This window comes from Capricornis sumatraensis, chromosome 8, assembly GCF_032405125.1.
Source record: "Capricornis sumatraensis isolate serow.1 chromosome 8, serow.2, whole genome shotgun sequence".
Taxonomy (NCBI): domain Eukaryota; kingdom Metazoa; phylum Chordata; class Mammalia; order Artiodactyla; family Bovidae; genus Capricornis; species Capricornis sumatraensis.
In genome coordinates this window covers 14,315,588-14,340,915 of record NC_091076.1, presented here as the reverse complement: position 1 = coordinate 14,340,915, position 25,328 = coordinate 14,315,588, and the positions used below count along the sequence as shown (strand labels likewise).

Genomic DNA, 25,328 nt, shown 5'->3' with positions numbered 1-25,328 from the left:
TTTCTTCTCCTGAGCCCATGATCACTAGTGACACATCACAGTCCCTACCAAACCCCGTGGATTACAGTGAACGTAAAATGTCATTGGAAACCTTATAACTCACCATTAAAACTGCTGCGTGTAGGAAAACAATTGCCTGCCCTAAAGAAGTGACTTATGATCGCCCTTGTTTGTCTGTGTTTCTCTTTAATTACAGCCCCTCTTTAAACACTTGGACACAGAAGGCCTTTGTCAATGTGAACTCTCTCTCTCACAGATCTCCCCGTGCACACTCTCCCTTTCATTTCCAGAGCGTAAACACCATCTCTTACTCATTCACATAATGAATTTCAGCCCCACTCTCAGCTGAAGTGGGGCCCCAGAACAGTGGGCACGGGAGCACTCTTCCTGCTCCAAAGCTCTTGCACCCAGATCCTTTATGGGGAGAGAATAATGGGCAGAAAGTGCTCTTTCTGGGACCAGTCCCAGCATTCTCTTCCCTTCCACAGCAGAGTTGTTGACTCCAGCAGCCACTCTCCTAAGAAAATTCCAAACTTCTTCTGCACACCCCCTTCTCGTGCTTCAGATCTTCATGCACAGTCCCACTCCTACGTGCTCCTCCTCTTACAAGCTCAACCCAGAGCGCTTTGGTTCTGGAAAGATTTTCTAGGTCTCAGGAGAGACAGGAGAGCCCTCCTTGCTCTACTTGCCCTCTTTCCTTCTCAGAAGAAAGACGTAGATTTTACTGAGAGCTAGGAAGGACCTTGGGGCCCAGAGCCTGAAACAGGGCTCCCAGACTCCCCTCAAAGTCAGCAGGAACTCGTGGCTTGATGGCATCACCACTGCACACCCTCAGCTTCTCACTCCAGAGTCCTTCCTGTACTTGGTCAAGGATCACAGGAGAGAAAGGCAGGGAGGAAGTACTCTTTCTTTCTTTTCTAAGAAATACTTTGAGGATGCTCCCTTAAAAAATGTTTATTTTCATTTATTTATTTAGCTGCTCTGGTCTTCACTGTGGCATGTGGAATCTCATTCCCTGACCAGGGATTGAACCTGGGCCCCCTGCATTGGGAGCCTGGAGTCTTAGCCACTGGACCACCAGGGAAGTCCCAGAAAGTACCTTTTCTTGATGTTTTTTCCACAGTCCACCAGTGCCTCAGCCCCTCTTTGGCAGGAGGACCACCCTTTTCTCCACATCCCTGGGCACTGGTGTGCTAAATAGGGCTAAATAGGGCTCTCCACCACCCAACCCCTCCAGTCCTGAGTGGCAGCATTTGCCCCCTTGAGCGGTGTGAACACTCCCCCAGGACCTGGTCTAAGCTTCTGTCATGATGCCCCTGCATTATGTGGGATGTGAGATGGGCACCACTCAGTCATGCCCTCCTACCCTCATCATCTGCTCTCCTCCCTGCATCCCCCTCCACCAGCGGGCTGGGGTCTGTCCTGGAGGACTGGTGATCCCCCAGGCTCCAGAGCACAGATAATTGTGCTCAAATCATTAGGACACGGTTTATAAGTTCACATAACTAAAATGTTAGTGATGACTGCGTAATAGCAAAGTCTTGAAAACTAACCATCGGTACCAGCCCATCCTGCCCACCGTCTGCCCCGTGGCCTGGGCAGCCATGGGTTCCAAACAAGCTCTCCATGGGCCCCAGAATGTGCCCTTCTGGCAGCAGTAGCACATGTACAGGGGCAATTCTTGGCTCTGGATTTTTTTGGGGACACTGTGATGAGGAAATTGCAACGGGAGGGCTGAGGTGGGTCTGGGAGAGAGGGTTAGCCTCCAGTCTTCATATTGCATTCCTGATCCCAACTGCCTTGAGATAAAGGCTAAGACCCAGGGCGCAGCCAGCCGAAGGTCCGGACTGATGCTCTGGGCACTGGGGCCGGACGCAAATGCAGACTCCGCCGCCGGTTGCTCTGGCCAGCCCACGCCTCCTGCCTCAGCGCAACGCCACTCCCTCCCCGCCAAGTGGCTCTGCGCTCGGGAGGCGGGATCGAGTTCTTCGGTGGCCCCAGGAGGCTGCAAGCTTTGGGAGGCTGGGAGAGGAGGGAGGGAGAGCGCTGACTGGGCAGTCCAAAGAGGAGGGGGCCTTTAATAGGCTCGCCCAGCGCCTGGTTTGCTGCGCTGTGAACCGCTGGGGTTCGGAGAAGCGGCCGGCACCTCCCTCTAGCTCTCCGCTGCAAATCTTCGTCCTTGCACTTGACAGCGATTGTACTTAAGCTCCCAGGGCGCGCTCTGCTTGGAAAGGCACAGGTAGGAGGCGCGAGCTGCCCGGTGCATGCTCACAGCTCTGGGAGGAGTCTCCCTCCCTGGGGTTCTCCTTTCTGGGAGCTGCGGGCGGCCCGGGGCGTCGGTGGTTCCGGTGTGCCGGCTGCAAGGAGACCGTGCCGGCGGCCAGGGAGCCGGGCCGGGCCCTTCCGAGAGCGCGGCTGTGCGCTGCCCGGCGCCATGCTCCTGCTGGGCATCTTAACGCTGCTTCTCGCCGGGGCACCCGCCGGCGGCTCAGAGCCAGAGCGGGAGGTGGTGGTCCCCATCCGACTAGACCCGGACATCAACGGCCGCCACTACTACTGGGAGGGTCCCGAGGACTCCAGGGATCAGGGACTCATTTTTCAGATCACAGCGTTTCAGGAGGACTTTTATCTACACCTGACGCCAGATGCTCAGTTCTTGGCACCCGCCTTCGCCACTGAGCACCTGGGCGTCCCCCTCCAGGGACTCATCCGCAGCTCTCCGGACCTGAGACGTTGCTTCTATTCTGGGGACGTGAATGCCGAGCCAGACTCGTTCGCCGCCCTGAGCCTGTGCGGGGGGCTACGCGGAGCCTTCGGCTACCGGGGCGCCGAGTATGTCATTAGCCCGCTGCCCAACACCAGCGCGCCGGCGGCGCAGCGCAACAGCCAGGGCGCGCACCTCCTCCAGCGCCGGGGCGTCCCCGGCGGGCCTCCCGGAGATCCCACGTCTCGCTGCGGGGTGGGCTCAGGCTGGAACCCCGCCATCCTGCGGGCCCTGGACCCTTACACGCCTCGGCGGATCGGCTTAGGGGAGGCTCGCAGCCGACGCAGGTCCGGGCGCGCCAAGCGCTTCGTGTCTATCCCGCGATACGTGGAGACGCTGGTGGTGGCGGACGAGTCGATGGTCAAGTTCCACGGCGCGGACCTGGAGCACTATCTGCTGACGCTGCTGGCCACGGCGGCGCGGCTCTACCGCCACCCCAGCATCCTCAACCCCATCAACATCGTCGTGGTCAAGGTGCTGCTTCTCGGAGACCGCGACACGGGGCCCAAGGTCACGGGCAATGCGGCCTTGACGCTGCGCAACTTCTGCGCGTGGCAGAAGAAACTGAACAAAGTGAGTGACAAGCACCCAGAGTACTGGGACACGGCCATCCTCTTCACCCGGCAGGTGAGTCGATCCGTCATCTCTTTGGATCCAGGTAGCCTCCATTTGTTTGGGTGGCGGGAGTCTCCGCCCTTAACTCTCCGAATGTCCTTTATGCCGCGCAGTCACCGCCTCACCCCCGAGTCTGAATTTCGTTGATATCTTCCGACTGCCACTTGGGCTCTTCGGGGGAAAGACTGCCGCTAGGCTCGGCGGAGCTCTGACTCGCGTGCATGCGGACGCACGTGGGCGGTGGGAGGAACGCCCGCTCCTTCGGAAGGTGTTGGCCCGGCGCGGCCAATGACGCCGAGGGGCCGGGACCCAGGAAGTTGCCGCCCCGGAGCCGCGGTTGGTCTGCACGGCCGATAGGGGGCGCCCCGAGGATGGTGTTGGAGAGTCCAGCCCTCCTTCAAGGGGGCGTCCGAGTCCTTCCGGACCCTCCTTCCCAGGCTTCCTCCTTCTGCTCGGGGACCTGCAAGCTGAGCGCCCGCTGTTCTTCTCGAGGGCAGCACGTTGCAGTCCTCTGTCCGTCTTGGGCCTGGGACGTCTGGATTGGGGTGGAGGGCTAGTTCGGATTTTTTCGTGGGTTGCAGCGAAAGGACAGACTCAAGTACAGGGAGCATTCCCTTCTTCCTTGCTGCTTCTCCCTCCCCCGGGCAGCGCGGGGTCTGGCTCCTTCCTGAGGGGGGCTTCTGGCCTGTTCAGAGCAGGCAGAGTAGTCAGAGAGTTCGGAGTCTGGAGCTCCGAGTGGAGCTTTGCTCGGAGCTGAGCTGAGTTGTCGGGTATCCCTGTTGGCAGATCGGGGGATGGGGCACCTGGGCGCCCTGAGATAGCTCCGCCAGAGCAGGCTCACTGACACGTCCTGTGAGGGCTCCAGCTCCCGCCCCCGGCTGCGAGGAAGGAGTCAGCTCAGTGACAGAGCGCCCGCAGATCCCAGCTGCAGGGCTGGAAAGACACTGAGTCTTGGGATTAGAAAGGTCAGAATAACACATCAGAGAAGCCTTTGGTGCTATGGATCTATTGACATTTTAGATTCATAGACTGGGTGCTGTGTTTTCGGAGTCTTGAAATTTCTCAGGTATGAGAGACCGAGAGGGAAGAGGGCATCCGTGTGACCCGCTTCCTCTGACCCTGGGAGCTGGGACTTGAATCAGTGCCAGCCTCTCGCTTTGTTCATGTCATAACCACAGCCTTCTGGGGATGGCATGGAGCCCTCGGGTACCTGTGCGGTCCTGAGTCTCTGCTGTATTGCAGGTGGACTGGTGCGCACAGGGCTGGGGCAGGAGCCTTCCACACTGACCCAGCTGGCACAGCTGGGTCCTTCCTGGGCTGAACTTCCTCCTTTCCCAGCCTTCTCCTCCCACCACCTGGTTCCTCTAGGGAGGTCTTTGGCCTGAGTCTGTTTCCTTGTGCTCATTCTTCCAGCTGAGGTCTGTGGAGCTGTCACTGCCCCACTCCTCCAAGTTCTGCCTGAGTCACAGGGAAGCTGCAAGGGAGGGGGCCTTGACCTCTGCATACAGAGAGCTCGGCAGTCAGATGGCTGGGGAGAGAGCAGAGGCCGTGAACAGGATCTCTTAATGGGGAGAGCAGCTGTTGGCCTACCTGCTACCCGGGATGCCCTGTGAAGGTTGCTCACTGGTCTAATGTAACAGACTTGTGTCTCTGCCGCCTCGTGGTGTGCCTCACTTTTGGAACCAGTCCTGGGAAAAGATCTCCTGCAGGAGTATAGGTCACGCTGTTGGAAGGATCAGCCTTGTGAAGCAGCAGCAATCAAACAGCGTGACAGCTTCTGTCTGTTGCTGGTGTGGGTTAGATTCCCCCCTCCCAGGGGGCCTTGTTGCCCATGCATATCAGGCACAAGATGTGTGGCCACTTGGGTCACAAGCAGGGGTGTGTGCGGTGTGACCCCTTAGAAGCTGTCTTTTGCTTAGGCGTCGCGAGGGCAAAGCCAGAGAGTAGGGAGGCTGGGTTGGCAGGCCTGTCAAGCAGATACGTGCTTTATGCTTTAGAGCAAACATCTCTCCCCCACCTCCTCATCAGCACAGACTCCGGGGCCTGCCGCGTTCTCAGAGTCTTAGGAATGGCTCATTCCTGAGCTCCCGGGGGAAGATACAGTATGAGATGAGAACGCCAGCATACAGCTGCGCTTTCTAGACAGAGGCCGGCGTGGGCTCCAGGATTCTGGAGCTACCTCTCTACGCCAACACAAGAGGGACTTTTGTCTTAGTTTGTAAGTTAGTGTGTTAGTCGCTCAGTCATGTCTGACTCTTTGGAACCCCATGGACTGTAGCTCACCAGGTTCCTCTGTCCCTGGGATTCTCCAGGCAAGAATACTGTAGTGGGTTGCCATTTCCTTCTCCAGGGGTTCTTCCCAACCCAGGGATTGAACACAGGTCTCCTGCATTGCAGGTAGATTCTTTACTTTTGTAAGGGTCAGGAGTAATCCTTTAAATCAGATGTGTGAGCTTCTCTGCTTATATTTATCAGAATATTGGTGTAATTAATGCTTTTTCAAACTAAAATTTGAAAAGAATTATATATGCATGCTAAGTTGCTTTAGTCATGTCTGACTCTTTGCGACCCCATGGACTGTAGCCCACCCAGCTCCTCTGTCCACGGGATTCTCCAGGCAAGAATACTGGAGTAGGTTGCCATGCTCTCCTCCAGGAGATCTTCCCAATCCAGTGTCAAAGCTGAGTCTCTTAAATCTCCTGCACTGGCAGGCAGGTTCGTTATCACTAATGCCATCTAGGAAGCCATATATAATTTGTTTGGATTAAACATTTTTAGAAATGCGCTTATTTTTTAAATTACCTTTGTCTTTAAAGGACCTTGAACTGACAGGTACATTTAGAGTCACCTATTTCTTGGATCTCCCGGAGGTATTAGAAAAATGGTGTGATTGTCTCTGATCACATGGTTGTGTTTTTCACGGGGTGGAAGCAGTTAGGAAGAGGTCGGGCTTGGCCGAGACGTATTTCTTCCTGTGACGACAAGGGGCGAGCAGCTCTGGGGTGCCCGGCAAAGAGCAGGAGAAGGGCTGGACGGGTGGATTTGGAGCTCCCTTCCAACCCCTCAGTGCTGCGGCGGTGGCAGCAAGCCTGGGCCAGGCTGTGGGAGCCTGCTGTCCTCTTGGCAGGCGGAGGGAGTGATGTGAGGTGTTGAAATCAAAACACTGGGAAGACGAGACCCAGGGAGGATCCTTTACTGTCCGCAAAGGAGGAACCATGGATCACACTGCAAGGATTTTGACAATTTGAGGAGTTTCCTTAAAGATTCAGAATGAGTCTAAGTTCCTGGAGGAAGAGTGCATGTTGGATTGTGCAAAGCGATCAGCTTCCAGCTCATAACAGCTGGATGAGGTCACACGGAATTGGAACCAGGATCTGTGGAGAATGAGAGCCAGTTGTTCTGCGTGGACTTTTATTTCTATGAGAAGTTTCTATGGCTTCTGCTCTGCTGGGCAGGGGTCCAGAGGGTCCACGCTTCCCTGGGTCTTCTCTCTTCTTTAGGTTGGATGCCTCTGCAGTTTGGGTAGCTCTGTGGTTGGCTGACTTCCATTCATTTATCCATACATTCTCTTAACGCTTGCTGAGCGTCTATTACTTGCAGTGCTTTCCTGGGCGTGGAGATACAGATACTCGTAAGATGTGGCCTCTGGCCCCCAGGAATTCACCGCGTGTCAGGGACCTCCAACAAGGAAACAACCAATACAATGTGGTGTGACTGCCTTGGTGAAGACCAAGATCCCTCTTTGCTGGAGGCCAAATCATTCTCTTTAACACTGGTGTGCAGCAGCCGAGGATGAGGGACAAACAGATGCTGGATGGAAGGACTGGCGAGAAGGAAGCAGGTAGTGTCGATGGGACAGGAAGCTTTCTTCCTTCTTGTGGGAGGCCCGCTCCTCCAGTCTCTGCTCTAGTTTGCTCCTGTGATGTCTCCTCCATGGGACTGACAGGTTTTAGGGTTTGTAGTTTGTGGGGTTTGCCCGCTTACTTCTTCATGTACCTGTTTTTCCTGAGAGCGCTGAGCACCGCGCGTGTTGCTCCCTCAGCCGCTCCCTTCCCTGATTTCCTCCAAGCTCTCTTCTTCCTCTTGTAGGGTCTTCGAGGCAGGGTCTCTGTCATCCCCTTCCTCTCCTCACTCCTGCTCTTGCCTTTCTTCCTTTCACCGCTCAGGCTTGGCACTCGTCTTCCCATTCTGGCCTTGGGTCTTGTGGGGACGTGTGTGTATACCGTGTGTATATGTACAGCATAGATGTGTATATATAGCATCACTGACTCAGTGGACGTAAGTATGAGCAAACTCTGGGAGTTAGTGAAGGACAGGGGAGCCTGGCGGGCTGCATTCCCTGGGGCTGCAAAGAGTCGGGCATGACTTAGGGAGTGAACAGCAAATCCGTATCCTACACCACATAGGATCAATCAGCATTCCGGAGTCGCGTTTGGAACAGAGGCCAGTTCTTTCCATAATGAATTAGATGCAACATGACAGTAAAATTTAGTGTTCAGACAAAAAATGCTGATAGCAAAATGATAAATGTCTCTTATACATATCTATCAATATAATAAAAAGAATCACAATTTTGTCAAGATCTTTTTTTTGCTTGTTTTTGTTTTACCTTGTGTTAGTTTCAGGTGTACAGCAAAGTGAATCAGTTATATATATACATATGTTGTTATTGTCATTGCTTAGTTGCTAAGTCAAGTTCAACACTTCTGCGACCTCATGGACTGACTGTAGCCTGCCAGGCTCCTCTGTCCATGGGATTTCTCAGACAAGAATACTGGAGTGGGCTGCCATTTCCTTCTCCAGAGGATGGATCTTCCTGACCCAGGAAGAACTTGTGGCTCCTGAACTGGCAAGTGGATTCTTTATTGCTAAGCCAGCAGGGAAGCCATACATATATGTATGTGTGTGTGTGTGTGTGTATACTTTTTCAGATTCTTTTCCCTTATAGATTATATACAGTAAAACCTTATTGTAAAATTACCTATTTTGTATATCTTAGTGTATACATGTTAATCCCAAACTTCTAATTTATCCCTTTCTTAACCCTGTCCCCCTTTGGTTACCGTAAGTTTTTTTTCTATGTCTCTTGCTCTATTTCTGTTTTGTAAATAAGTTTATTTGTATCATATTTTAGATTCCACATGTAAGTGATATCATATGATATTTGTCTTTCTCTGTTTGGCTCACTTCTCTCAGTATGGCAGTTTCTAGATTCATCCATGTGGCTGCAACTGGCATTATTTCATTCTTTTTTTAATAGCTGAGTAATATTCCATTGTATATAGAGACTGTATCTTCTTTATCCAGTCATCTGACAGTGGAATTTTAGGTTGCATTCATGCCTTGGCTGTCTTAAATAGTGCTGCTGTGAGCACTGGGGAGCGTGTGTCTTTTGGAATTAGAATTTTTGTCTTTTGTCCGGATCTTTTTTGAAGTCAGCCTTGGAGGAAGATGTTAGCAGAGAGAGAGACAGAGACAGCTGTAGATTTGGTATTTAACAGTTTATAAATCTTGATCACTAAATGGAAATTCAACCGCACTCCTTCTGGGAGGGAGGAGGCAGACAGCACGGAGGGGAGACGGTTCTCCCCGTCTGTAGGGAGATGGTTCTTCTGCCCCATTTCTTACTTACAGCGCATAAGGAAGCCAAGAGTGATGGGCCAGGGTGGGGAGGGAGTTTGGAGGGAGGAATGTGCACTGGAAACTTTTCTTTGCATTTTTAGACACTGGTTAGTCAGGAGAGCCAGCGAGATCTGTCCCCCATGGGTCCTGCCCCGCCCCTGCCTCTGAACGTCTCACAGCTGTTTGCTGTGACACTTGCCTGGGTCGCGTGGAGTGATGGAAAGAACACAGGCATGGCGGTGGGCGGAGCTGACTTGGGATCTTGGTGCTTGCATGTTTAGTCACGACACTGAATGTATCAGCTGTTTGAAGTTCTCTATCCTCATCCATAAAACAGGGATAATGATGCTGTGTAGGGCTGCTGAGGGGGTGAGTTACTGAGTGTTCCAGGATCAGTGCCCTGTTACCACCACTGCCTTAGTCTGACCGTGTGTTTGCCGTTGTCCAGTTATTGTGGGTGGGCCCCTGGCTGGAGCTTAGGTTTAAGATGGCCCTGCTGTGAAGCCTTCTGCCCCATCCCCCTGCAGGTATGCCCTGACGCTTCCTCTACGTGTGGAGACTCTGGACTCTGAAGTGGCCAGTCCCAGTGATGTGTAAACTGCCTTCAGGCAGGGCCTCCCTGCGTCTGTGTAGCCCCTCTGATGGGGCCTTGCACGTTGCTGTCATTCATGGGGTGGGAGGATCACAGAACCCTGAGTGCTCAGGTGGTTTCTCCTTCCTTCCGGGGGATCGTTCCTCCATCGCTTGAGGTTGCTGCCTGCAGAGTCAGGAGAGGGAGCCTTAGGTTCTTTGGCATCGCACTGAGGCTCCTTGCCTCTGGCTTTGCCCTGGTGCACCACAGGGATGGGCTTGGCGTGTCAGGATGGGGTTGGGAGCTAGGCACAGACCCCTCTCCCAGAGCACTCTTGGCCCCTGAGCCTGCCTTCCCCTCTGCCCAGGTCTCTCTCGGCCTCTCCCCGCTGGTGACCAGCCTGAGCTCTGGGGGCAGGGGTCCAGAGTGGATGACCTTGTCCTCTTGAGCCCCTGCCCAGCCCCTTGATTCTTGGAGGGCTCGTGCCCCGGAGGCAGCACACAGGCCCGGGGAGGATCAGGCTCCATGGCTTCACGGCCTGGGTTCAGCCCTCACTCGACCCTCCTTCCCTGTCTCTCCTCGAGCTCACTGCCGACCCCGGGCTGGTTACGCATGGTCTCCCGGGGCTCATCTGCAGACGGGGCCTGATTGTGGCGCCTCCTTCACAAAGGTGCAGTGAGGAATCCGACAAGCAGGTGAGGCGCTTAGAATAGCATCTGCCATGTGAATGCCAGCGACCACTGGACATGGTACTCCTTGAAGGGATGGTTTCTGGAGAGAGTCTGGTCCCCTGCAAACTTTGGGTTCCCCTGCTTCCTCGCTGAGGGCATTCCTGGCTGATTCCCTCCATCTCTTGCTGTGACACCATTCCATGCATCTCGAGGGATTTGTATTCTGGTGGAACAGAATTAGGCTTCCCTGGTGGCTCAGCGGTAAATAATTCATCTGCCATGCAGGAGACCTGGGGGAACAGAACCTGCAGATACACACTGCTAGGACACGCCAGCCTCTTCTCACTAGGCTTCCTGAGTCACGCTGCCCAGACCCTGAACTGATAGATTTTTTTCCTTCTAGCAAAGTAAGGCCTTCTTGTCCTTGGGGATTGCAAACAGAAGTGGGTTTTGAGTTTGACGAGGAACTCCAGTGACGCATGAGAGAGATTCAGATGGGCAACCAACTACAGGGGCCATGTTAATACCAGTGCAGTGGTCTCCCCAGTGGTGACCTGAGCCCTAGCTCATGTGATACTCTCCAGACTAAAGGCCATGCTACCCTGGGTGTTCAAGGGAGTGGATTCTGACTCCATTCTTTACTTCAAAGTGGCCTGGCTCTGGCGGGGAGTCATCATAGCCCTCGGAGCCCCAGTTTCCTCACCTGCAGTATGACAGAGAGGCTGTGAAGAACTGTGAGTAGGATTCTTGGAAGCTGTGATGTGGCTTGTGACCATGAGCATGGCCTCTCATGGCCAGAAATTCAGTGTGAGCAGGAAAGCTGTCTCCATCAGAACATGTGTCTTCTGCCACATAAAAAAAAATTTTACTGTGCTTGATGTTTTAAATTAACTTTTACTGAAGAATAGTTGCTTTACAAGGTTGTGTTAGTTTCTGCTGTACAGCGAAGTGAGTCAGCCACAGGTATATGTGTATCCTGTTAGTTTCGGATTTCCTTCCCATATAAGTCCCCACAGGTCACTGAGTAGAGTTCCTGAGCTATACATTTCACTTTCAGTTCAGTCACTCAGTCGTGTCCGACTCTTTGCGACCCCATGAGAACCGCAGCACGCCAGGCCTCCCTGTCCATCACTAACTCCCGGAGTTTACCCAAACTCATGTCCATTGAGTTGGTGATGCCATCCAACCATCTCATCCTCTGTCATCCCCTCTCTTCATACTGCTGGAAAACATCAAGCGCCTCAGTAGATGGTGGGGAAAGTGAGACGAGGTGGAAGGAGGACTGTAGGAGGACAGCTGGTTGGGAGGGGTGGTGTGTGTGTGGCTCAGTTACTAAGTCACGTCCAATTCTTTGCAACCCCATGGACTCAGCCTGCCAGGCTCCTCTGTCCATGGGATTTCCCAGGCAAGAATACTGGAGTGGGTAGTCATTTGTTTTTTCTAGGTGATCGTCCCAACCCAGGGATCAAACCTGGGTCTCTTGCATTGTAGACAGTCTCCTGCATGACAGGTGGATTCCTTACCTAACTGAGTGAGGTGCTATCCTTATTTGTTTCCAAATTGTGGCTCCAATCCTAAATTATTGTTATAAAAAGAGACAGAAAAGAATGATCCAGGAGGATTAGGTTCCTGGCCAAGAGGATTCTTGGGTCCATTGGAAAAGTGGCTGTGGCTACAAGAATTGGCAAGTCCCCAGAAATAGTGAAGCAGGTGGCAACTGGACTGGGTGGTGCCTGCACCCTGCAGGTGGAAGGACCCAGAAGCAGCTCTGGTTCTGGAGACAAGCACCTCGTGTAAAGCAGTTAAGGCCACTGGAGTACGTGTGAGATCCCTCCAGAAGGGTGGGGACTCAGTGCCACAAGGGAGGCATGGCGGGCCCTGCACAGTCACCCGTGGGGGTTGAAAGCAGGAGGTCCAGCGAGAGTCCCTGAGTCCTGAGCCGGGGCTGAGGGCCAGGCCAAGCCCTTGATGCCCAGCAGCTGGTCTTCCCCCCGCGACTGGCTGGCTCTTGTGGCACGGCCACTCTTGGCTGCACCCCGACACTCAGGAAGGTTGCCAGCTCTTGCCTTGTTCCTCTTGTTTGATCCAGAGAAACTGCAGTTTCTTGATGGCAAGAACAGGTTGCTCCTGGCCAGGAGGGGCCTGCAGTGGCACATCTGCTGCACAGAAAACCCGCCTCCCCAGAGAAAGGAGGACAAGATAGAAGAGAGGGCAAGGAGAAAGCTCTCGGCTTCCAGGGCCTCTGGGCTGCAGAGGCGGGCTTCGCAGCAGCCGCCGGACCCTGGCCTGAGCTCTCGCTCTGCTCCAGCCTCTTCCACTGAGCAAGGCAGGGGCTGGTCCTCTGAGTCTCCTTGTGGGTGATTTCACGTTTCTGTGAGTCGCTTTTATCAGCTGCACAGTGTGCGTCGGCAGACAAGATCAGCCTTAGGTTTCCTTCCCCTGAGCTGACAAGGGGCAGAGGCTCACGGCACTTGGACTGTCTTGGTTCTCAGTGGGAGCTGGCCCTTCCAGGAGGGGAACAAGGCCCAGGGAATAGGCTGACTTGCCTGAAGGGACACGTCTGTGTCCTGATGGGTCAGGGCCAGCCTCTAGGTCTTGGTCTTCCCCTCTCCCACATGAGGCCCGTGCTGGGTGCCCATGATGACCTGGGGACGGCGTGACATGTCTGTGTTGTGATGGGCCAGGGCCAGCCTCTAGTCTTCTTGGTCCTGCCCTCTCCCACTCCAGGCCAGTGCAGGGTGCCCATGGCGGCCCGGGGACAGTGTGACACACTTGTCTGGCAGAGGCTGTCCCTGAAGGCTGTGATTGCCAGGCTGGAACTTCCAGGGGTGACCACCTCTGTGGGGTCCTGTGCTCCTGTGTCCCCCGCACTCTGCCCCTGCACGAGCCTTCCTGCCTCCCTTCCATTCCCGTCTCCCTTCCGTCCTCTATCCCCAGGTCATTCTGTCCACCCAGACTGCTCCTCGGTGGCCACAGTCCTTGAACCACTGATGAGCTTCTTTTTCCCTACTTCCTGCCGTGTCCTGACAGCAGATGTTTTCTGGGTTTCAGAACTCAGGGGTCAGGGGTGGGGTGGAAAGGAGAGCTTTTTGAGCCTTTGACGAGGAAAGGGTACTTGAAAGAGATGGAATCTGAGGTGTGCCTGGGGGGCTTGAAGAAGGGGCAGAGGTGCTGTGAGCGAGGGTGAGACGGCATTTCACCCACCAGTGACTCGGGTGTCCTCCGGTTTGGTCTGATCCCCTGGGGGTTCTCTGGCCAGAAGCCCTGTGAACTTGTGAGGAGCTGTGCCTGTCACCTGACCGTGGGAAGCCAAGCCTGACTGCTCAGGTGGTAAACCTCTGAGTGCCTGAGATTAAATTTTGCTGATTTTCTGTACTATGACTGCATTTCCTCCCGTGCCCCCTGGCCCCACTTACGCCTCCTGGCTGCCTGCATTTTCCCCACGTCGGCATGGGTGTGCATGCTCACACACGTGCACACACCCCTAGAGACATACAGCTGAGCACAGCTCTGTGTGTGCTGTGGGAGCTGCTGGGCTCCCCAGGGAAACACCAGTAGTGCTTTCTCCCCAGGGGCCTCCAGAGACGCTGGGTAAACAGCAGCGATGAGGCTGAGAGAGCCTGAGTGTCCAGACTGCAGATCCTGGCTGGGGCTTGAGCATCTCCGAGCTTCAGGGTAGTCTAAAGAGGGCGTCTGTGGGGAGGGTGGTGCTGAAAGCCCTACTCTGGGCTGGGTTGGAGGATTCCCAGGACTCTGCGTGTTAGGTGCAGACCCAAGGTCACCACCATGATGAGATGTGATCACGAGTCACAGCCTCCACCCTCAACAGATGCGTGTGATAACACCTCTGCTTCTTCAGCCTGTGCTGGGGCACGTGAGATGCTGCCCGTAAACTTCTTGTAAACAGCCCAATGCCTTCCACAGTGCAGGCGGGAATAGGGTGCAGATAGCATCAGTGTCACCTGTTTAAAGCGACTTTTCAGGAGGAGCAGAATGTGCACAGGGGTCCTGTTCTCATCCTGCTCAGGGCGCCAAGGTTCCTGGCATGTCGCTGGCCCACAGTGCTCCCAAGCCCTGTGGGATGTGCTCCCTGAGGGCTGCTGGAGGCCCTGGCCCACTGCAGCTTGTTTCAGTACAAAAAGAGGGACAGCCCTTTCTGCTCAGGTCTCGTTCCCTGTAATGTATAGTCTTTGTAGTGGCTGTCAAGCCTGTGGTCCCCTGAGCTCTGTGGCCAGTGGAGTGGGGTTTGGATCTGGGCCTGCATCTGCCTCGCTCTGCCCCTCCCAGACGTAGCAGCTGGGCCTTGGGCAGGGCGGGCCCTTGGCCAGTGACCCGCTGGCTGAGAGTCTGAGCTTAATTCATGGTTGTCTGAAGGCCATCCCCCATTGAGGACCCAGGCTCCCAGAGCCGACTCCGCTGGGAGAGCGCTGGCTTTCCACCCCCTCCTGCCCAGTTAGCCATGACCAGAACCTCACCCAGCTGGGGAGCCCCCACTTCCTGGGCTGGAAGGCGGTCTCTTTTGGAAGCAGTGGTCCCTCTCATGTAATTATGGCCTCCTGATTTCCTCCCTGGGGCTTCCCTGGGTAGGATTTGGGCAGCATCTTCTCAGCTCGCAAGCCAGCAAGCTTTCCTCCCGAGGCCTCCTTCCGAGGCCTGGGCTCATTCCAGAAAGAGCAGCTCATAACCCCCTGGGCAAAGGGCCTGGCTGGGAGGTGATGGGTCCCCGTGGTCTGGGAGTGGGTTGAGTGTCCTTCTTTCTCAATGGGTCCCCACGTTACATCTCTAACTCCCACCGGCCTCTGCTTCTCCCCGTTCTGGGCAGGACCTGTGTGGGGCCACCACCTGTGACACCCTGGGCATGGCCGACGTGGGCACCATGTGCGACCCCAAGAGGAGCTGCTCCGTGATCGAGGACGATGGGCTGCCGTCGGCCTTCACCACCGCCCACGAGCTGGGTACGCAGGGCTCTCAGGGTGGGGGTGGAAAGGGCAGGGCTCCCTTCTGCTCCCTCTGGGTGTGCTCTGTGCAGGGGTGGACATTTGTCTTTTTTCCCTCGAGGCCCTGTAGCAGGGGCTACCTCTTCTGGGTGGGCCTGCCCCATGGGTCCCCCATGCCATGGCCCCCTCTGAGACCGCTCGTCTCCCCTGCAGGCCACGTGTTCAACATGCCCCATGACAATGTGAAGGTGTGCGAAGAGGTGTTCGGGAAGCTCCGGGGCAACCATATGATGTCCCCAACACTCATCCAAATTGACCGTGCCAACCCCTGGTCGGCCTGCAGCGCGGCCATCGTCACCGACTTCCTGGACAGTGGGCACGGTGAGCGGGGCCTGGGGAGGCGGGCCGCCGGGCCCATCTGTCTTCTGTCACCCACCTCACTCTCGACCCGAGGAGCCAGGCTCTGGCGGGGCCCGTTCTGTGTCCCTGGCTTCATCCTCTCCCTGCCTTCGAGACCCCACGCCGGCCATGGCTGCCTTTCTGGGCCCGTCCCTGATGAACATCCTCGGCTCCCGCAGGAGACTGCCTCCTGGACCAGCCCAGCAAGCCCGTCTCCCTGCCTGAGGACCTGCCGGGCGCCAGCTACCCGCTGAGCCAGCAGTGTGAGCTGGCCTTCGGTGTGGGCTCCAAGCCCTGCCCCTACATGCAGTCCTGCACCAAGCTGTGGTGCACGGGCAAGGCCAAGGGCCAGATGGTGTGCCAGACGCGCCACTTCCCCTGGGCAGACGGCACGGGCTGCGGCGAGGGCCGGTTCTGCCTCAAGGGGGCCTGCGTGGAGAGACACAACCTCAACAAATACCGGGTGAGTGGGCTGCAGCGGCGCGGAGGGGTGGGGGTGGGGGTGCCCGGGAGCCTCCCCAGGGGACCAGCCCAGCACAGACTGCTGCGTGGCTGTAACTGCGTCAGGGCTGCGTGTGTCTCCACGACTGGCGGTGGTCCTGTCCCCTCCTTGATTCTGAGACTGGAGAAAAATCATGTGGCCAGTCAGGGAAGCTGGCAAGCCCTGAGCTGCACCCCATCTCTTTGGGAAGGGCTCAGGACCTAGACTCCAGCCCCTGAAGCTCCGACTGGCTCGTGACCTGCTCTTCATTTCTACCTTCTTTGGGTAGTTCATGGCCAGGGAGCCTAAGGTGCACCAGGCTCACTTGTTACATCCTGGACTTAGCTTCAGTTTCTATTGTGATTTGTCGTTTTTGAAGTTGAAACATAAATGAATGAAAGTTATTTTTTTCCTGATAAATAGGAATACCAACCAAACCAGAACAAATTCAAAACCCAGATATTCTCTGAATAATAAGAGTTTTATATTCTTCAGATCTTGGGTTGGGATAGCAAAAGGATTGGCACTTTTCCAGGCAGGAGGTCCACCCTAGATCCCTAGATCCTTGTGGGGACTGTCCGTCCATCTTCTGCCTCAGCCCTGGCCACAAGAGATCTTGCCTTGGGGTTTTTATGTGCTCAGAGGCAACATGATGAAAAAGCATTCATCAAATACTTTATCAATTTCCCTGAGATGGGTGTGTTACAGAATTCTGTAAAATCTTCTGTTTTGGGAATATACATTTAATTAAAACTTCACTCATTAGGCAACAACCCACTGTATTCAGGGTTCTGGGTGGTCAGAAAAACAAAGAAAACATGGGCCACGTCAGAAAGCACACAGTCTAGTGGGGAAATTAGAAATGTGACTGTCATCGGAGGAGTGGGAGAGCGTACGCTGTGTGTTGAGACAGAGCATGACACATGTTGCGGAGAACAAGGATGAGAGACCACTGATGATTGCAGGGGCCAGAAAAAGCCCTGATGAGGAGGGTGAACTGGAAGAGAGTCATGAGGGATAAGTAGGGTCTCAACGGGCAGAGATGGGGCAGAGTCCGGGAGGTAGGCTGAGCTGGAGGCTTGTGGGGATCAGTGCTCCATTGGGGATATCTTTGAGAGGGTGGTTTGGAACCAGCCAGAGGCTGCCTGGACTCCTAGTCTGCTGCACAGAGGCTGGGAGTTCTTGAAGACAGGCCAGTCACGGCCAGCTCCTTTCCTTGGGAAGAAGAATCTGGAGGGTAAAGAGATAAGTGAAGAGGATGTTGGGTATAGGAAATGTGATGTGAGAGGCACTCTGGACCTCTCAGTCCATCAGCAGCCAAATCCACTCCGTCCCCAACCTCATTTCTGAGCAGACTGTTGCTTCCTTACCTTGGCCCTTCAGGGAGTCACTGCCTCAACAGTCAAGGTCAAAGCACAAAGCTTATTAATCACCCCAGTGACCTAGTTCAGGAATCCCACTCTGTCCACTGAGGCCCCATTTCCCCCAGTTTAACTGCCTCTAGTTTCTGAACTCCAGCAATTCTTCAAGTCCCTTTTATGTACAGTCCATCCACTGATCTGACCATCTTTCCATCGTCTCTCACGCAACTCAGATCCTCACCAGCCTGTTACTGAGTGGAGACGTGGTGGTCCAGCATTGGAATCACTCCTTCACAGACACTCCCCTGCCCCATCCCTATTCAGTGTATTCACAGGGCTCAGCCAGGCCCCAATGGCATCTGACTCTCTCCCATCCCCAGTGGTGCCGGCCTACCTTGCCGGGACCAGCTCCACCTCCTTCTCCCCCACCTGCTTTAATCCCATTTGACAGCAGGTGCACAGGCTTCTTTTTATTGTTTGTCTTCCCTGCTGGGATGCATTTGCTTTGAAGGCAGAGATTTGCTTCTAGTAACAATTCAACAAATACTGGGCAAATGAATGATTGGATGGTGCATGGCAGAAGTGTTTCCTGTAGGAGCATGCAAGAAGAAGTGATGCCAGGTAAAACAAAGTAGCATCATCTCAGAAGCCACAGGAGCAAAGTTAAATATTGAAGACTGGGGACCACAGGCCTGGGCACGGTCTCTTTCAGTCTTTAGGGGGTCACTGCTGCCTTGGCCAGGGGGCTCCTGTGGTGCAAGGCACAGCAGAGGCAGCAGGTAGAAAAAGCAGGTGTAGCTGACTTGCTGAGGAAGGGAAGGGCTGAGTTGGGGTGGGCTCTGATTTGAGGACAAAGCAGGGTTAAGGGAAAGTGTTCTTCTGCAGGATGAAACACACGCTGGCAACAATGAAACAGAAACTTTCTGACAGAGAACAGTTGGGAGCAATGCTCTGAGCACCTACAGCAGTCACAGTGGCAGGCTCCTCCTGGGCTGGTGGCTTGGGATGATCTGTGGCCGTGTCTCCACCCCAGCCTGGACAGCAGGGCCTCACCCCCTGTCGCCCACCTCATGAGTTTTCAATGCCGAGAACTTAACTTTACTGTCATCCCAAGAAAAACATAATGAAGACTACAAATTCTCTACCCTCTCTCCACCCTCTTGAAAAGTAAAACAACACTGCATAATTCACCCCAAAGCCAAATAGACTTTGAGGATTGCTTGGTAGTCTCCTCTCTTTATCTCCTCTGAACACAAACATTACATCTGCTTGTAGCAAAACTTTCACAAATACAGCCCCAGACTGAGGTGACAACCAGTCTGGTTTGGTGAAAAGTCGGAATTTTAGAAACCTCACAGATGAGACTATTCGGACATCTGTCGTGACACCGTTTACTGGCCACTTTAGGCCCAGAGACTCTTGTAAGGACACTAACAATATGTGAAGAGGAGCCATGCGCTCCTGGGAGGTGGCCAGCATTGGCCTAGGAAATATCACACAGGGTGCATCATTTCAGCCTTCCACTTGACCTTGACCTGAGGTCAGATGTGCTGGCTCCAGTGTTGCACATGAAACCCCTGGAACTTAAGGAAGCTTTTCTGCTTTGCTCAAGACCACCCATGCGGTGAGGGCACAGGTGGAGCGTCCCTGACCGACTACAGCCAGGAGCCCCGTCCTCCCGTGCGGCCTGGCTTGTAACTGGGAGCGGTGGCCATTTGCTTATCTCCAGGCTACAGTGTGGTGTGTGTCCCGGGCCCGGAAACAAAGCATTTTTTGTTCTGATGGGGTGGGATGGTGGAGACCGTCCCCGTGAAGCTCTCCTGTAGGATCCCGGTGTGCGTGTGGTGCCTGGACCCCTCAAGAGTGTAATAGTCCCTTCCTCGCAGGTGGACGGCTCCTGGGCCAAGTGGGAGCCCTACGGCCCCTGCTCGCGCACCTGTGGAGGGGGCGTGCAGCTGGCCCGGAGGCAGTGCAGCAACCCCACCCCTGCCAATGGCGGCAAGTACTGTGAAGGGGTGAGGGTGAAGTACCGCTCTTGCAACCTGGAGTCCTGCCCCAGCTCAGGTGAGGAGGGGGTGCCCGTGGTGCAGCTGGGAAGGTGGGCTGGAGGCCACAGAGCTACTTCAGCAGAGGCCCTCGCCCCTGGGGCAGAGTCTGCAGGCGCAGAGGTACCTCATGGTATCATTTCTCTGCCCGCTCACCTCTGCCAGGGCTGTTATCCTCTGAGGCCGAGGCTGGAAGGCTAAATGGTCCAAGGGGGACAGGACACTAGAACCCTCTTAGTTAAGCACTGACAAGCCCATCTTCATAAGCAGGAATTCTTTTAAACAGGTTAGCTTTTAATTTATGTGTTTTCTGAGAATAATTCTTTGTAATAACAATAGCAGAATGAAAATAAAATGGTTTAGAAAAAAAAAAAAACTGTTACATATCCCTTGTTTGACTTTCCTATAGACCATGATCAGCTCTCTGTAATTTGCTGGGATAAAAGTAAATTACATCTTTTCCACATTCTCAGTTTCTTGCTATTTTTATGAGACTGGAATAGATACAGCCCAGCTTAGAACTCAGAGATGGGTCTTACATATGAGCAGGAATTCTTCATCCAAGCCTCTTGAACTTGGGTGGGGGAAGATGACATCTCTATATTTATTAACTTTTTAATCTAAAATTTAATAATATTTTCAGTTAGAAATTTAGTATTTTTGTTTGTTTGCTTTTCCTAACCTTTCCACCTAAAATTTAGTATTTCTCTTAGTTAGGCAATAAACTGTAATGCTGGTCTGTGGCTCTGCCACTGCTAGAAATCCCAGGTATTTTCATATGTTACATATTTCCAGTTGTGGCAGATTTCTCAAAATGCCATTTGTGCTCATCACCACTTCACACTTAGATTTTTTTTAAAGCTTTTAAAAAATATTTTACTTTATTTTTTGGCTGTGTGGCATGGCTTGTAGGACCTTTAGCTTCCCATCAGGGAACTAACCCTTGCCCCTTGCAGTGGAAGCTGGAGTCTTAACGCCTGGACCTCCAGGGAAGACCTCCTGGTTGTTTTTTAGACTCATCATTGAATTTTGTTATATAATGAGTTAACAAGGAAGCACATGCATCACAAATATGTTTCAAAATATATTGATTGTTGTGTGTTAATATATAATTGGTATTCTTTGTAATCTATGTATGTATTTTATGCATTTAGGAACATTCCGTAAACAGTCTCACTAGGTCACTGAAGGCTTCTATTTAGGATTCCTGTTGTCGAGGGAATTTAAGGCTGGACCACTGGGGAAGGCGGCACATTGCCTGGGGGATGCATGATCATTTGTATCCTGCCTCCTTTGGTGCCAGTCTGCACTGGTTCTTTGAAATGGGGTGGTTTTGGTGATGAGGACCACTCAGCCAAGGGTGGAGAGGGCTGTTTAGAGCCGAGGGAGGCTGAGCAACCATACGGGGCGGGCTCCTATTCTTTGCCCTCTCCCCCACTGCCCCTCCCTTTAGCTTCCTGCGTGTGCTTCCTTCCTCCCCAGCCTCTGGCAAGAGTTTCCGGGAGGAGCAGTGTGAGGCCTTCAACGGCTACAACCACAGCACCAACCGGCTCACCCTGGCCGTGGCCTGGGTGCCCAAGTACTCAGGCGTCTCCCCACGGGACAAGTGCAAGCTCATCTGCCGAGCCAACGGCACCGGCTACTTCTACGTGCTGGCTCCCAAGGTGGGTGAGCCCGGGCAGGAGGCCGGGGGACGGGCGTACACAGTCTTAGGGAGCATCGGGCTGAGCTGCCCCTGTTCCTCTTCTCCCTGTCCGGGGGGCCCTGCAGGTGGTGGACGGCACGCCTTGTACCCCAGACTCCACCTCAGTCTGCGTCCAGGGCAAATGCATCAAGGCAGGCTGCGATGGGAACCTGGGCTCCAAAAAGAAGTTCGACAAGTGTGGGGTATGTGGAGGAGACAATAAGAGCTGCAAGAAGGTGTCAGGACTCTTCACCAAGCCCATGTGAGTTCTGGGCCCTGGGGGTGTGTCCAGGACAGGGAGAGGATGGATGGGGGCGGGAGGGGAGGAGTTACCCCCCAGGCCCTGGAACCTTGGGTTCAGTTCAGTTCAGTTCAGTAGCTCAGTCGTGTCCGACTCTTTGCGACCCCATGAATCGCAGCATGCCAGGCCTTCCTGTCCATCACCAACTCCCGGGTTAGATGGGGTAAATGTCAGATCCTGGCCAGCACCCTTGCTGTGGAGGCCACTCATGCTTGCCCATGAGAGTGATGTTCATTCATTCATTCATCCAACAAAGATGGAGTCTTGAGTAGGACCCTGCTTAGCGGGAGATGATATTTAGGGAGACAGTAAAGTCATTAGGGCCCGTCTCGGGTCCTAGAGTGAGACTGACCTATGTTCAGATCCCATTTCCCACTTTCTTGATGACCCTGGTCCAGTGATGCAATCTCTAGGCTTTCAGATTTCCCCACTTGTAAAGTGAGTCTGGTGCTAGTGTATCTCCAGTCTACTATTGTGAAGGTTAAGGGAATTAATTCGAGTAACATGCTTAGCATAGTACCTGCTGCTGCTGCTGCTGCTAAGTCGCTTCAGTCGTGTCTGACTCTGTGAGACCCCATAGATGGCAGCCTACCAGGCTCCGCCATCCCTGGGAGTCTCCAGGCAAGAACACTGGAGTGGGTTGCCATTTCCTTCTCCAATGCATGAAAGTGAAAAGTGAAAGTGAAGTCGCTCAGTCATGTCTGACTCTTAGCGACGCCATGGACTGTTCCAGGCAAGAGTACTGGAGTGGGTTGCCATTGCTTTCTCCGAGCATAGTACCTGGTGCATAATAAATGCTCACTAAATGTTCTTGATATTGATTAAAAAAAAAAAAAAAAACTACCTGGGGATAGATGTGACAGTCTCCCTGATTCCTGAGCATGAGGCCCTGGCCTTGGGGATGGGATGAAGGCAAGAATAGCAATAAACTTTAGGGAGACCGGGGAGTGAGCAGCTGGTGTGAGGGAGCCCTCTCCCTTGGACATGGGTGCCTGGATCATCTGGAGAATTGTCCCAGCAGAGCCTGGGCTCCTGGCTTTCCAAGGTCCAGCACAGCCCCTTTTCTTCAGGGGACTGTGCTCCTTGGAAAGTCCAGACCCACTCTCTGGAAGAAGAGGAGGCAAGCAGAGCTCCTGCTGTCTCAGGTGAGGGGGTATGGTTGGCTCTGAGAACTTGGGGGTCCACATGCTGCTGGTGGGAAGGCCTTGATGGCTGTCCAGGAGCCTCCACTGTCCCCCCAGACACAGTGCCCTCTGTCGAGCCCTGGGTGCAACCTCTCTGGGTGCTCAGACACTGAGAGCCAATGGCGTTGCAGTCTCAGGGACCTGCAGGGGAGACCCGGGGAGGGGAATTAAAGGTAGACCCCCTGACTTGTTTCACTAGCTAAATGGCAGGTGTCCCTTTGATAGACTAGTGGAGCCAGAAGGAGCCTAAGACATCAGTTCTTTTAACCTGCTCATTGTGTAGGTGAGCTGTGGAGCCCAGAGAGTCTGATTCACTTGAAGTCACCAGGGAGCTGACACCCCAGCCAAGGCTTGGTCTGGGCCCCTGACTCTGGGGCCATATACCTTCCTGCACTCAGGTGGTGCTAGTGGTAAAGAACCAGCCTGTCAATGCAGGAGATGTAGGAGACCTGGGTTGAATCCCTGGGCTGAAGATCCCCTGGAGGAGGGCACGGCAACCCACTCCATTATTCTTGCCTGGAGAATCCCACGGACAGAGGAGCCTGGCAGGCTGCAGTTCATGGACTTGCATAGAGTCGGGACACAACTGAAGTAACTGAGCACGCACACACACCTCCACGCACAGAGCCCCAGCCTCCCCCCAGCCTGCTCCTCCTCCTTCCTCTCCACTGTCTCTGGAGGATCTGGTGGTGGGTGAGGCAGCCTCACCACCACTTGGTGTGTGTGACCCTGGACGGGGCCAGGCTATGGACTCTGCCACCTGCATGAGCCGCCGGGGGGTTTGAGGAAGAGGAACCTATCTCGGGGCGGAGAGCAGAGGGGTCATGAGGTGGGAAGCAGGGTCATGAGGCCTGCAGCCCTCTAACACGCATCCTTCCACCGCAGGCATGGCTACAATTTCGTGGTGGCCATCCCAGCGGGCGCCTCCAGCATCGACATCCGCCAGCGCGGCTACAAGGGGCTGATCGGAGACGACAACTATCTGGCCTTGAAGAACAGTCAAGGCAAATACCTGCTCAATGGGCACTTCGTGGTGTCGGCCGTGGAGCGGGACCTGGTGGTGAAGGGCAGCTTGCTGCGCTACAGCGGCACGGGGACCGCGGTGGAGAGCCTGCAGGCCTCACGGCCCATCCTGGAGCCCCTGACTGTGGAGGTGCTCTCTGTGGGCAAGATGACGCCGCCGCGGGTCCGCTACTCCTTCTACCTGCCCAAGGAGCCCCGGGCGCCCTCCGTACACCACAACAGCGTCCTTAGCCTCTCCAACCAGGTGGAGCAGCCAGACGCCCAGGCCCCCGCGCGCTGGGTGGCGGGCAGCTGGGGGCCGTGCTCGGCCAGCTGTGGGGGCGGCCTGCAGCGGCGGCCAGTGGACTGTCGCGGGTCCCCAGGGCAGCGCGGGGCATCCACTTGCGATGCTGCACACCGCCCGGTGGAGACGCGCAGCTGCGGGGAGCCCTGTCCAACCTGGGAGCTGGGCGCCTGGTCGCCCTGCTCCAAGAGCTGTGGCCGGGGGTTCAAGAGGCGTCCACTCAAGTGCATGGGCCACGGAGGGCGGCTGCTGGCGCGCGACCAGTGCGACCTGCGCCGGAAGCCCCAGGAGCTGGACTTCTGCATCCTGAGGCCGTGCTGAGCCGGTGGCCCTCCTGCCCACTGTCAGGCCCATCATGCTGCCGCCTCCCTGCTAGCTGCCCACACAAGGCAGTGGCCCAGGGCCCAGGCCATGAGGTCACCCACATCCAGGGACAAGGACCTGGGTGGGGAAGCGAAGTCACGAAGGCACAGTCTACCTCACGCCCGGCTCCTCCGGGGCCAGCCTCACGGCGAAGCTCACAGGGGTGCAGAGCTGGGCAGGAGGCGCGGACCCAGCCTCCCAGGGACAGGAGGATGGACAGGCGCCTCCCAGCAGAACTTCAGGGACCACGCTCCCTACAGGGAGGTCGCAGGCTGCTGGAAGAGCCACGGCCCAGCAGCGTGGCACCCTCAGGGGGCCCCAGGGCTCTGAGCCATCTCTGAACAAGGCAGGTCTTTTTGGTGCTTTCAACCACTTTCTTTCCTGCCCGACCTGGACTGAACAGTGAAAACTGGCTGGAGGGTGGGCAGAGCTGAGGGGCGGGGGCAGGGCAGGTGTAACTGGAGCCTGGGCCACTCCATGTGGAATGAGGTGTGTGCCGGGGCGGGGAGTGGCCTGGGTGCATCTTCCTTCCTCTCTCAGCTGTCCGTCCGAGGGCTCCCTCTCCTCCCAGTGTCATCTGGCCACCACACTAGTGGGAGGGCTTGTGTGCTGGTGTCCTCTGAGGCTTTGCAGGTGGAGGCAGGTGGTCAGCATGGAGATTGTCGTCTTCTTCACGAGGGATCCGACCATCCTAAAGAGATGCTGAAACTTTCGAGGGGTGACAGGTTCTGTTGCTGAAGCAGTGACTTTGAAGGGTGATCTGGGAGGGTCTGCTGTCTTGGGGGCTAAGCTTTGAAGGCATGTCACCCTAGGGAGGGAGCAGAAGGCCCCAGTTCTGATGACTTCTTCCTCCAGGGAGGCAGGTATAAATAAGGCTGTTATCTTAAACCAGCATTGCCATGGTGCTGACCCCACTGGGGGGACGTGGGACACGCCCAGAAGGGCCAGGTGTCGAACATCCAGGAGGACGTTGTCTGAAGAGCCGCAAGTGGTCTGACCTGGGAACCGTCCCACTGCGTCGCAG

At 54.9% G+C, this 25,328-nt stretch overlaps 1 protein-coding gene across 1 annotated transcript; it reads left to right on the top strand.

Annotated features, from left to right (window-relative positions):
• Positions 1-2,382: 2,382 nt before the first annotated feature.
• ADAMTS15 (ADAM metallopeptidase with thrombospondin type 1 motif 15) lies at positions 2,383-24,702 on the top strand. The gene is made up of 8 exons (XM_068976291.1): positions 2,383-3,391; positions 15,066-15,198; positions 15,394-15,561; positions 15,759-16,042; positions 19,308-19,485; positions 20,949-21,130; positions 21,237-21,412; positions 23,521-24,702. Exons 1-8 carry the CDS (start codon positions 2,435-2,437, stop codon positions 24,260-24,262), a joined length of 2,820 nt encoding a protein of 939 aa, XP_068832392.1. The 5' UTR covers positions 2,383-2,434; the 3' UTR covers positions 24,263-24,702.
• Positions 24,703-25,328: the final 626 nt, after the last annotated feature.